At 40.9% G+C, this 13,113-nt stretch overlaps 1 protein-coding gene across 1 annotated transcript in view; it reads left to right on the forward strand.

Moving 5' to 3' along the window:
- ARHGEF4 (Rho guanine nucleotide exchange factor 4) overlaps nt 1-13,113 on the forward strand; it is a 213,581-nt gene that overhangs the window by 86,723 nt on the left and 113,745 nt on the right. The window contains exon 4 of the mRNA XM_085069766.1: nt 5,119-9,375. Within this exon, the coding sequence (XP_084925892.1) occupies nt 5,119-9,375 (4,257 nt within the window). The remainder of the gene's footprint in view (nt 1-5,118; nt 9,376-13,113) is intronic.

Genomic DNA, 13,113 nt, shown 5'->3' on the forward strand with positions numbered 1-13,113 from the left:
TCTGAAAAACACAAGTCAGGGCATGTGGGAGTGCTCTCCCAAATAACTTTATGTTTTCTCTTTAGAGAATAAATCTTTACATGCCAATTTATTTGCCACACGAAGTTCCCCTGAGCTAGGCCTTTGTGTTTTCATGCTGTCTATAATCCCACCCCTGACTTGCATCTAAGGATTTCTGGACAGGCTTTGCATTTTCTTAAGCATGGAAAAGTGTCAGTAAGTTGAGACCATTAATTCTGGGTCTGTGTCTTTTCCACAAATATGTGTGAAGGGCTTTTTCTTTATAGCTCTGTGGTGACTGAGGTAGTGTGACTGGTTCCCTGGGGTGGCAGCTGTGCTCCATCATTGCCATGAACCACTTCTAACCTCTGTGACAAAACTGCTTGTGAAGGGAACACTTTTTCTGCTGTGTTGCCTTAAATCAAAGAACGTAATTTAGTTCATGAAAAGCCATTTCTATGACTGTTTTTCTGGAAAGGCTTGGTGATCTTAGATCTTTCTAGGCATTTCCAACCTGGCAAACATTCACATAATATCCTAGAAGTAACATTATCTTGGGCAACCTTTGCCAGCCAAGTTGGAGAGACCAAGGCCCTGAGGCCACACTCCTCCCTCTCTCTCCTAGATAGCCCCTTTCAGAGCAGAGCTAGATCAAAGACACAAAAAGGAGAAACTGGGTACTTCAAATGCTGTTTCTCTCCTGATACTGAATATACTTTTGTTTTTCCCTCTGTGCCCTTAGCTCAGGATATCCATAATGATAGTAAAAGTTCTGTGAACAGCATTTCTCAAACTCCAAGTCCACCTAAGTCCCTGCTTGGTTGTAAAAAAAAAAATCTCAGCTTTTTACAGGTCTCATTACACAGAGGCTGGATGAGTTTCATGCCACCATGTTAGAGTGCGTCCAGTATTTACCATTTAGCTATTATGAAAATTTAGGAATTTGATACTGAGTCAGGATCCCTGAGAAGCCAAGGAGGAGTTCCAGAGACTCAGTCATTTCAGTAATTCTATTCTGTTAATTTTTTCAAGTATATAGGACACAAGTTAAACCAATACAAGTTACGCTAGACAACACTACAGCTGAAGCCTGAAGCAGCTGTCTTAGCAATCCCCTATTGCAGTGAAGGGGACAGTTTCATTCACTTTTTTTTTCTATCTTTGTTTCTTTCCCTGCTTTTTAAGTGGCTTTATTAGTGTTGTCCTTCTCAAAGGCAGTAATGGAGAGAGAGCATGTGGATAACCCTGACCTGAAGCACTGAAGCAGATACAGCTAAATCCTGAGTGCCCTGAGGTCGTCCCCTGTGCTGGCACCAGCAGGAGTTCAGAGCATACAGCACTCTGCAGGATGAGACCTTCTGTAAAGGACTCACTCATGATTGCACTGGGAATTGCACATTTCCTCTCCCTGATGAGCAGGACTGAGGCCCTCTGAGCAGAAAGGACAGCTGGCTTGCTCTCACCTGTTAATGGGAACTGCATTTTAGTCTCATCCCATTGCAAATCAAAGGCACTGGGCTGTGCCTTTCAGTCAAACAAGGTGTGAATGGAGATTTATGAAATGTACATTGATAGCAACTCAAGAGTTGTTTCCATCACCTGTGGAGAAAACAATTGTCTGGATCCTTTGAAATATCAACTGACAGTGCTTTCATGCTGTCTTGAGTTCAAGGCAAAACTGTTCTGATGTTCCTTGAGCTGGAAATGAGGTGATAACTAGGGGCAGGTCCAAGTTAGTGGGGAAGCAAGTCAGACTTGCTTAGGGAACTTGCATTCAAAGTAAAAGTAAAAGCCATATAAATGGTCATATTCTCTTTGTGGCTGTGAAAACCAAAGATAAAATCTTTCATTGAAAGACTAGTTGTAACAAAGTAATACAATTGTCTGTTTAACCTCTCCTGCCAATTGATAGGCAGATAAAATTAGGGGGATACAATATCTGGGAAACTCATGATTTCTGCAATATAATATTGTATGGGAAAATTATTCAAATACCAAATCTGATGTACAGAAAAAATCATACATGATTGTCCCACCAAATGAAAAGTGTTCAGAAGACAGGAATGACTTAGCCCATGGGAGCAAATGTCACATATGAGGGCAACCTGGATGGAAGGTATTTTATTTTATGGAGATAAAAGTCTTCACCTCACACATCAAAGTCACAAATTTTATTTTTCTGTTGATTTTAGGTTGACATGATTATATATGGTTACATGCAATAACAGCAAAACAGATCAATAACTTCAATTTCATCCTGTTTTCTTGGCACATTTCAGAAATGGTAAAAGAGATGCAAGAGAAAAGCAGTGTTTTGTGTATTTGTGAAATTCAAAGTCTTATTTTGGTACCTATTTTTCACATTTATTCCAGGCCCTTTTCTTCCAAATGTTTATCTGCTCTGAGATCGAAGAGATGTATAAACAAACAACCCCATCCATGGCTGCTGAGGGTTTTCTCAATAGCTCTTCCCAGGAAAGAGCCACAATTTGTCTTTTGAAATTCTCAGTGTAATCTCATGGAAATTAAAGGCATGAGGACTGTTGCCTAATGGGCAGCCTTGTTGATAATCCCTGCTGCACATCTACTCAGTTCTCAAGCCTGTGATTGTCTGTGTTGGGAGCACATGGCTACATCAGAGCCTGCTGTAAACTTCCCCCTTCTGCTCTGACTGAGTCCTATAGGCTGAATTTCTACAGAAAAAGACCCCAGCTAAACACCATGAGAAGTAGTCCCAGAAACCCTAACAAAACACATACACTACAGGTTGGGAGAAAATTAAACCACATATGACAGAGTTTATGGTCAGAGCAAAGTCCAGGCCTTCCGGAGACACAGTACAAGGTACAAGTGGCACCACCTGCAGGTTGTTGGCCCTATTGGGATTTCTTCTCTGGTCACTGGGGGGAGTTCACTGAACTCATGAATGTCAGGTTTATCAGAGGTGAGATCTAGGCCTCCCTCTTATAGAGAGCTTGGCTAGACTTGGTGGAAAACAAAGCTTCCACATCCTCTCACTCCTCAGGGCAGCTCCATCCCAGGCTACGTCTGGTAGACTAAGCTCTGCCAGGCTGATCCTGGCACTGGTTCTCCCCCTTAGCAGCACTGGGGCTTGTGTTCACTCCTGGATCCAGTCCAAAAGCAGTGGTTGGACATTAATTGGTGCCCTTCATACCTTGAAGTTGTTTCCCACATTTCCCACAAGTTGTGGAAGCAATTGTGGGGCCTCTGTTTCTGCTTTAAATGCATCATTTTGTATAATACCCATTAAAAATAATTAATTTGGGAGGAGTCACAGTATGAATATTCTGACATAGCTATGTTTGGAATGATAGATGGAGAGTAAGGGATTTCTGCCCTAATTTTTTTTGTTTTGTAATTAAATTCATAATTATCCTTGAAGACAGTTGGGCATCTTCATTACTTTGCTTCTACTTGCTTGAATAGTTTTTATCTTAGTTTATTGCCATCTGTAAGTTTGTGTTCAGAACAGTGTTGAAGAGGCAGTACTGTTAGTGCTGAGCAGCTGCTGCTGCACTCACTGCTGTGTGAGCCAACTGCTCACACTTCGTGAAATGCTGCTCAGTGCTGCTCAGTGCTGGTCACTTCTGTCCAGGAGAGAGTGGCATTTGCCATTATTCGAGGACCTCAATTACACGTATCGCTGCACACAGCAAAGGACACATTGCTCTGCTGGTTATGTGACTCATGTTGCCACTATAATGCAATTTGATTGGGTTTAAAAGTGATTTTTGGACTTGGTTTGAAATACTGAATTCTCCCCTTGCCTCCTCCATTCAATTTGTATTTTCCTTCTTCTGTCAAGAGAAAATACTAGTCTTCTTATTGAGAGATTTTCATTTGGAAATAAATGTTGTGTCTTCCTTTTTCCAATTTACACATTATGTTTTGGAGACTAAAATCAGAAACTCTGTGACATACCCTTTGATGTAATTTGGAATTTGTCTTCCCATATGACGATTTACACTTCCTCTGTGACAAAGCACCTTAGTGAATGTGATGTGCAACTCAGGCTGCAGGATCTTGTGTTCTAGTTTGATGGATGCCATTCACTTGTGGTGTTTTTTGCTTTGATTTTTTTTTTTTTTGAGAAGTCTTTCATTGTTTATTATCTCTGTTTTCAGATTTTAAAATATGCTCATCATTCTTGTGAGGACTGTTACCAAAACCTGGGTAAAGAGGCATCCAGCATTAGGGTTAAAGGCTGCCATTTATATTTATGTGGCATCTCATTCTAGATATTAACGAACTGAAGCTGAAATCAGCCAAGTATCTTTGCTGAGTGCATTTGTAGAACTTCTGACAATAGCTGAACCTGAAGCTGACAGACACCAAGTACTATTTTTACCTCAGGAAAGTTTGCTGTGATTTAATTTTCTGCTTCAAACTTGAGAAATATCCATACTTCTGTTGAAGAAAAGAAGACTGAGGCTCTCCCAGGGTTAGCTGTCTGTGACAAAAACATTTCCTAATATTGACAGAGTGGTTTTGATCTTTCTGCTCAGAGCCAATGATTTGGATGTACTCTGATAACTGATCTGTGTAGTGCTCCTGGTATAAGCCTTCTGGAAAATGAGATTTAAGACCTTTTAGTTCAAGCTTTGGTATGGGTAATATCTGATTACTCAAGTCCAGTTATTCTGCATATAGTTATGCCACGTTGCTGTAATGCAGACACTAACAATTACTTCCCAAGTTTCCACATAAACCTCCTCCTCAGATTTGAAGATGTGTTCATTATAGTGTTTACATCTACTGGCAAGGGATGGTTTCCATTTGATGTATTTGAATGTGGTAGTTTTGGTAATGGGCTATGAAAGATAGAGCCAAAAGTAAAATTTTGATTTCTGTATAATTACATATGAAAATTTAAAAAAAAAAAAGGTTAATTAAGAGGCATTAAAGAAAAAAAAAAAAACAGAAAGAAATAGAAAGACCCCAGGACCATCAAGAAGTTAAGACATCAAGTATAACTTGCAAAGACATCAGTATGCATTAAATTCATTGTGTTTTGAAGTCCCTTTTTTAATAATAATTCATGTTACCCTGCTGCTGTGGGAAACCACTGCTAAATCATTCTTTTTTGTTTATTCACAGACCCCACAGCCAGTTGAAAACTACATCAGTGAAGGAGAGTTTGAAGACGATCTGAGTTCCTCTACCCCAAGCACAACAGAGCTGGAGGTACGTGGGTCCAGCCAAGAAACAGATGAAGATTATTTTGAAACTGTGTCACATCAGAGTGGATCTTTGTCAGACGTAAAAACTGAGCCTTATGAGAGTGCATCAGATACAGAATCTCTTTCTGGTGATGTAACTGGGAATGCTTGTTTGGATTCAAACTGCCTGTTTACTGAAAAAAAAACCCTGTGCTTTAATCTTCCCAAAGAGAAGGCAGAAACAACCTTCCATGAACTGAAATGCTCCAGGCAACCAGAGTTTACCCAGCATGTACAGCTAGAATTGTCGTCCAAAATAAAAGAAGCACCAAGCAAAACAGAATTTTGCATACAGTTTGCAGAGTTAGAGGGTGAAGAACTGGGTGATGAAGAGCTAACATTATCTAATGGTATTTCCATCACAAAGAGCCAAGTCTGTGAAGAGGGCATTTTATCACAGACAACTAGAAATTCTGTAGTAGCACTGCAGAGTAAGGCAGAGCTAGAAAGCAGTGAAGTACAGTCCTGTACCAACTCAGTACTTAGAGAAGATGATGTTGCAAGACTGAAGGAACACCCTGCAGTATTTAGCATTGCTTGTTTCAGAGCAAACTCAGAAAGTTGTTTGATTTTTCCTGAAGTACAGCAATTTTCCTTCCAGTCAGATGCAGTATCAAGCTGTAGTTTGCCTAATCTTCATTTTGAAACAAATGGACCTAACTGTAAACGTTACACTGAGACATCTGACTATAAGTGTGAATTACAGTCTATGTCCAGTATAAAATGCAGCAGGAGGAATTCAACTGACAGTGAGGAAACTGCAGGTAAAAGGATAAACCATGGAAGAACAGAGACCATGTTGACATCAGATTCACTCTTCTACCAGAGTTGCTTCAACCCAAAATCTCAGCTACCACACACAAGGTCAGAGATTATAGAAAGTAAAACGTGGCACAGTGTACCTGAAAATATCAGTGCTCAAAGTGAGACAGAATGTGTGGGGAGTTGTATTCACCCAACAGACAAATTTAGATGGTCATGTTCCAGAATACATCTTCAAGGGCTGGATTTTGAATACACTTGGAAAAACTTAGGAAGGGTACCTGTAAGCCATGAAAAGGCTATAGAAATACAGGGCCAGTTTGGCATAAAAAGATCTCCTTTTGATACTGACACAGACTCAAAGGAGTGGCAGATTTCTCAACCAGCAGCCTCTCCCCAGTGCATTGATTATTATTTGCACTCTAAATCAGAGACATGTGGCCTTAGCCCAGAGCCAGCTGGTACCTGTGCTGACAGCTTAACACAGAGTGATGCTTGTGAGTGCAATCCAAACCAAAAGGAGACCTCTTCTGCCCTGAACTGTGATCCAGAGATCATAAATGCTGAGGAACTTACAAAAAACGAGTACAAAACTGAAAGAGATCTGGTAGCAAGCAGCTTCCCATGGGATACTGATGTTGAATCAGACACTGCTGACACTGACAATCTTGCAGCTTCTCATGTAGGTGTTCCTGCTGTTGTGGAAAACAGAGATTGTGATTGTTCTGTAAACTGTGTTTCAAACAGTGGAATACAGCAAAAAAGTTTGAAGGAGAATGGCCTTGAATCTGAGCTTTCAGATATGGAGATTGTGGCAGGAGAAAGATGGGCAGATGATTCTTCTAATCTTGCCTTTGGTTGGGAAGTCCTGGAAACCACAATGCAAACAGATGGCAGTGACAGTGGGGCAGAGCACGAAGAGTCAATGCAGCAAAATACAAGTTGCAAAACTGGTGCCTTAAGGAGCCACTCAGAGCTAGGAACAAATGAACATCCCACTCATAAAGGAAAGGATGAAGAGAGTGTCTTTGCTATTGAAAGGACTCCCAGATCAGATTATATAATGCAGGGAGGAGATTTAATGACTATTACAGAATTAAAGCCTGCCCTAATTATAGTCTCTGTAGAGGAGAAAGGATTACAGTCCAAAACACTGACTGATAACCTTCCTACTGAAGTAGTAGCCGAAACATTGATAAATGTAGTGAGTGAGGATTTGATGTCTCCTCATATTGTCAGCAAAGATGATGAGCCAGAGAGAGTTCTGAGTGAAAGCTGTAGCTGTGAAGAACAAATTCTGGCCACCCACCCCATTCCTGGCAGTGCAGAGGTACTTTCTGGTAGGGATACAGATGAAGTAAAAACAGAAGTTTCAGAAGAGAAAAGAAAGAAAACAGAAGCAGTTTCATCCTTAAGGTTCACCTGTAGTAATTCCACAGAAGAAAGTACAAAAGTGGAATTCAGGAATGTTGCTATGCCACTGGGCAGTGATATTGCAGAAAGTCAGGCAGATCCATGTGAAAAATCACTTGTAAAATCACCCAGTAGAAGCAGTGTGAAGGTCTCTGAGGAAGAGTCCTGCAGAACAAGGTCACTGTTCACTGGTGCAGTGACACTGGAAACCAGCAGCAGTGTAAGCAGTTTGTGTCAGAGAGATGGTCCTGGTGTCAGCCTTCAAGGACCCAGCATTGTCTCTGAACAAGCAGCAGGCAGGCAAGGAAATGAAAGCTGGAATGGCTCGAAGGAAGAAACAGGTATTTGTGAAGAATCCTCTGCTAGGGAAGGAAAGGAGGGCTCTCCTGAAGAAGACACTTCTAGCCCCAGCAAAGACAGTGCACTCAGTCTAGATGTGTCTGATGTCTTTGATGAGTCTCTGAACAGGGAGAGCCATAACACTTGCATGCTGGGCCTGGATAATGTAAGTACCTGCAGCACTAACAGCGAGGAACTAGATGAGAACTCATCTCACATCCTGGAAAGTAATGGCAGCCTTCATAAAGCTGTACAAAAGCCAGCAAAGAATGAGAATAGTGGGAAAGCTTCCAGGTTTTTAGTATTCTCAAAAATGACATCTTTTAGGAAAACTAAGCCTGCCTCATTAGAAAATCAGGGAAGTAGCATTTTCTTTGGCACCAAGGCAAAGATAGAAGAACTGGATGCTGGGAAAGATGATGAAGACACTGCAAGTTTACTGTCTTTCAAAAGTTGTTCATCTGGTTTAGTCTTCCACAGGAAGGAAAGTTTCACCTCTGAGTACTCTGATGATGATGATTTATTTTATGAGAGACCTGCAGGATTATTCAATAGATTGAGCCTGAGGAAGGCCTCTGGCTCTGGTCGGATAATGATGGAAGATGCAGATCGACAAGTTTCAGGTTCATCTGAAAACAATGACAGTGAACCTGTGGAGCATTCAGGGATTAGAAAATCATTCCCTGAAAATGAACACAAAAGAAACAAGACCTCTGAGGGCAAGAAGTTCAGGACAAGGTTGGCCTTGGCACACAAATCCCTCTCAAGCTTATTTGAGTCTAAATGTCCAGAAAAGGAAAACACTGAACAAAGCTCAAGAGTGTCAGTAAAAAACGAAAAGGAAAAAGCCAAACTTCGCCAGAGCACCTGGAAAGCTTTTCTAAAAAGCAAGGAGGCAGATGGACTAAAAAGGCCTGTCTTAGCAAGTTTATCATCCACACAGGAGAGTCTTAATGCAACCAGTGGCCATGTGTTAACACCAGTAGAGCAACAGCATAGTTCCAATGGACACACTTTTTTAAAAACAGAAACAGATAATGTCTCCTCAGCAGACTCCAACTATTTTGACAGCTCTGTGGAGCCTGTTGATGGCTCTTTACCTACAGGTATGTGGAGAAGACGAGTACAATCCCATGACTTGGGCATCAGATACCCACGGCGTTCAGACTGTGACGAACAGCAGGAGGTTCTGAGCAACAGTTTAAATACTTCTCTAGAGGAATACTGGATGAAATCTCCATTTAGCCCCGCTGACTTGCAGTTGGCATTTAGTCAGTCAAGTCCATTGTGTCCCCAGCTCTCAAATTCTGATGGTAAAGACATGCCTTGTAGGCCCATGAGTCCTAAACCTCAGAGTCCACGATCCACTTCTCAACACAAGAACTTCCGTTATCCTGGGAGAGTATGTGCCACTTCGATGATCTCTCTTGGGAACAGCTCTGGTGTGGAAAGCAATTTGGAGGCTCCTGAGAGACCAAAGACATTGAAACCCAGAGGCAGTCTCTTACTGTCTGTGCACTCATTGGACAACGACTACCAGAGGGATGACAGTGGCATAAGCAGTCAATCCCAGATCAGCTTAAATACAGCTTCTTCCATTAGTGACATGCTCCAAGATCAGGTGAGTTGTTGTCAGGGAAGGATCACGGGGTGGTTTTTGGTTTGCAAGTCTTTTGTTTTACTATGGTTTATAGTATGGTTTATAGTCTAGTTTATAGGGATTCCAGTGAAACTCTCTAGTGGCTCAATGAGCACATTGGTTAGCTGGCTGCATAAATATTCCTATTGGTCTAAGATAGGCAGCACTACTCATTCCTTCTGTTTCTGTTCAAGACTACATGAATTGATGCACTCTTAAAGGGAAGATTTGATACAAAAACCCAAAGCAATGGAGCAATCACACCACCAATAAAGATTATACAGACATCACCCTGTGTTCATCTCCAGTTTTAAGCTGGGTTTTACCTCTCAAGGCAGAATTGAGCCTTGTAATTGGTATACAATAAATAAGTTTCTCATTGTGAAAGGCAACAAAGAAATCAATTCCTGACTAGCAGTCACTTTTTAAGAAGTAAAATCACTTGCTGTAGACAATGAGTAGCTGTCTTTCAGAGTATCACGTCTTTTGCAGTCACCATAACTACCTTTTGGTTGCTGCTAAAAGTAACTTTTTTCTGCCTTTTCTACAACAGACAGAAAAAAAACCCCAAATCACAGACTCAGGGTCTCCTTTCCATGTTGTATTGTATTCTAATCTAGGTAACATGTTAAATCCTTGGCATAGGCTGGATCTCATGGAACAGATTGTATCTTCAGAAGGGATTTCTTGATTGGCTGAGACCTCTAAAAGCAGAGATGTCCTCCGTCAGTAGGGTTTTAATCCCAGAGAGGATTTTCCAAGTTGTAAGTGGCTGGGAGCTTAGGAATGTCTTTCAGTGGCTAAGTACAACCCCCACAGAGTGACTGAGACTGAGCTGTAACTGAGATCTCAGAACATGCCTTGATCATGCTACTTTTTCAGTATTATTGCTGGTGAGTTTTGACATTAAGAAATGGGAGAATAATTTTGTTGAGCAGATTGTCAAAAGTAGCACTTGAGAGAATGTATGAACTTCTGCATACCCCAAGCAGACAATTTTCACAGAGCTCATTAATCTGGAGATGCTTGACCAATTCACAACAGCTGAGGACTGCTTGTCTTCAACTCAACTGAGCCTCGCACAGCTTTTGCTGCTGTTGCCTATTGTCTCTAACATCTCAGCTTATATCAAAGTCTTAAAATACCCTCCAAGATGGTCTTATCCTACCCTTTCTCCTTTTTTTTTTTCATAGGAACTCCCTATTTTTTCATACAGAAACAAAGAAAGATAGGCAGAACCACAGCTTTATCTAGCCAAAGTGTTGAAAACCTCCATTGCTGAAGGTTTCCCTGCCTCTCTGGGAAACATATTCCTTGAGAACTTTTTTCCCCTAATGCCCAACAAGAACTTTCCAAGGTGCAGTTTCTTGCTACTGTCTTGTGGCATTGTCTGGCCCTACTGAGAGGAGTTTGGATCCATCATCCATGTAAATACGAAACTGTAGGTGACTGCTCTTGTATTGCCTTTAGTGCCCTCTTACCAGCTTGAATAAACCCAGCTCTCTCAACTTCTCCCCACATATTCCCAAATGAAAGTGTTTTGGTTGATTGGGTTGGGGTTTTTATCTAATGCTGTTTGGAATCCAAAGAAGTATTTGGGTAGCAGTTTGACAAGTGAGGGTTGTAGTACCAGAATTCCTGGGGGGGAAAGGGGAAGAGAATTAGCTTTATTCCCTTCTGTGCTCAGCTTTACTTGAAAATCTTTTGTTTTCATGGGCATCAACTTAATCTACAAACTTAATACTGGACACCACATTCCAAACAAGAGACTGCAGCCGAGGAAAGTCAAGAGACTTGGACTATACACACTGTCAACAGATGAAGCCTCTCAGAGGATGAACAAAATCATTGACCTGTAAATTACAGCTCAAAAGAACATCTAGAAAAAAATGTAGAGATGAGGCATGTGTAAAGCCTTGAAAAGGCAAACCCACATGCTATAGTATAACCATTAGGAGCAAATAAATAATTACTTAAATTTACTAGGTTAAATTATTCAAAGAAAACCATAAAAAATTTAAATGGTGTCTAAGACATATAAAACCAGTTTCATTTTCCTGATTCTTCTGGAGGCTGCAGAATGTGATATCTGAAACTGGACAAATGCAGCTGGAACCTAGAAATTAATGCAAATGTCCCAGCTTTCAAAACACAACATCTAATCTATTAAAGTAGATAGGACTGTATTTACTTCCATTTTCATGACATTGTGAAATGAAGTAGAACTGCACTCTGGATTTTTTAAGTGAAGCTGTATTTTCAGGAATCTCTGAAAATACAACAGACATTGGGTAAAGTATATTTGCAGTGTTAAATCAGTCCAAAATAATTATCATCTATATGCTAAGGATGGTCTTCCTTATGTATGTTGCTTCCTAAAGAGGTCATAAAATTCAGTTTATTGGTGAATTTGAAGAAAAGTCCTTTTCTATTCCACATCAGTAAAGACATTAGTGGAAAAAAAAATTGTAATGGTGAAGCTCTTGAGCTCACTTCCCAATGTGCCCTCCAGTATGGGGATTGGTGTATATTCCCCAGCCCCAACCAGGTACGTTTCCAGTTGTGTCAGCACTATCTGTTACAGTGCTGTGCCATACTGCACTGGATCAGCTTGCCCTGGATACCTCAGGTAAGTAACTCATCTTGGCCTGGTGGAGCACAGACCAGCCCCTCTCTCATTACCTGCTAATGGTTAACATTCTCCAGGTTTCATCCAGGACAAAGATTTTATGTGGAAAACAGCAAGACAGAACCATTACCAGTTTGTCCATCTGTCAGGCCCTTCACTACATGTTTAATTAATCTGTTCATGGCACGATTTTATTTGCATAATTGTGTTACTCAGCAGGCAAGAGCAAACTGTCCTAAAATGTCCCATGTTTGGAATTCACGTGTTCTTCTCCTTGCTCCTCTTCAGTAAGGTGCAGTTAGGCACAAAACATCTTTTTCACAGAATCTATTGTTTCTAGACTGTGGCATTTCTTACCAGGGCCAAAAAAGAATTGATCTGGAATTGCTGATTATTTGAGAATAGATAGTGGTTTGAGGGTTGTTTTATTTGGGTTCTTCAAATAATCTGTGAGGAACTGGATAGATACTATTGTCAGGATGCAGCTTTTTTTTTTTTTTTTTTTTTTGGGTCATGGAAAGAGACTCCTGAGTTCACTCGTTCCCCTGTGTTCTTATCTCCCACCTTATATATTATTGATTCTAACACTGATGCTACCTGGAGTAGTAGCTGGTTGCCTCAGGGCACACTTGATTTCAAGTTGTTCTAGTATTAAAGCTGTAATTTTGTGCAACCACTCAAATGAGAGTGAAGGGCAAAGCTGTGCAATTCCTTACTCTTGGCCCAGTATCAGGCAAATAAAATGGATAGTGTAAAGAGCACATCAGGAAGCACAGGGCTTAATATATCAGACCTGCAGGCATCTACAAAGCCTTTTCACATTGTATAACTGAAGTACAGTTGGAATGGCAGACACAGACAAGAGGTCATTTTTCTATTTTCAGAGAAATTGTCTGTCCTTGTAAATAATATTATACAGACAGAGTGACCTAAATCCTGGTAGTAATGTTAGTGTAATATGCCATTGAGAGTGAGGTGAACAGTGCACTGTCCTGTGCAGAGGGAGTATCTATTGCACTCTCAAAGCACAGCAGAGCTGCTGCTTCAGGGTGGAGTGCTCCCAGACATTTTCTTCTGAGTACTTCTGTGGC

Source organism: Lichenostomus cassidix, chromosome 9 (genome assembly GCF_008360975.1).
Source record: "Lichenostomus cassidix isolate B80296 chromosome 9, HeHo_3.0, whole genome shotgun sequence".
NCBI classification, from domain to species: Eukaryota; Metazoa; Chordata; class Aves; order Passeriformes; family Meliphagidae; genus Lichenostomus; species Lichenostomus cassidix.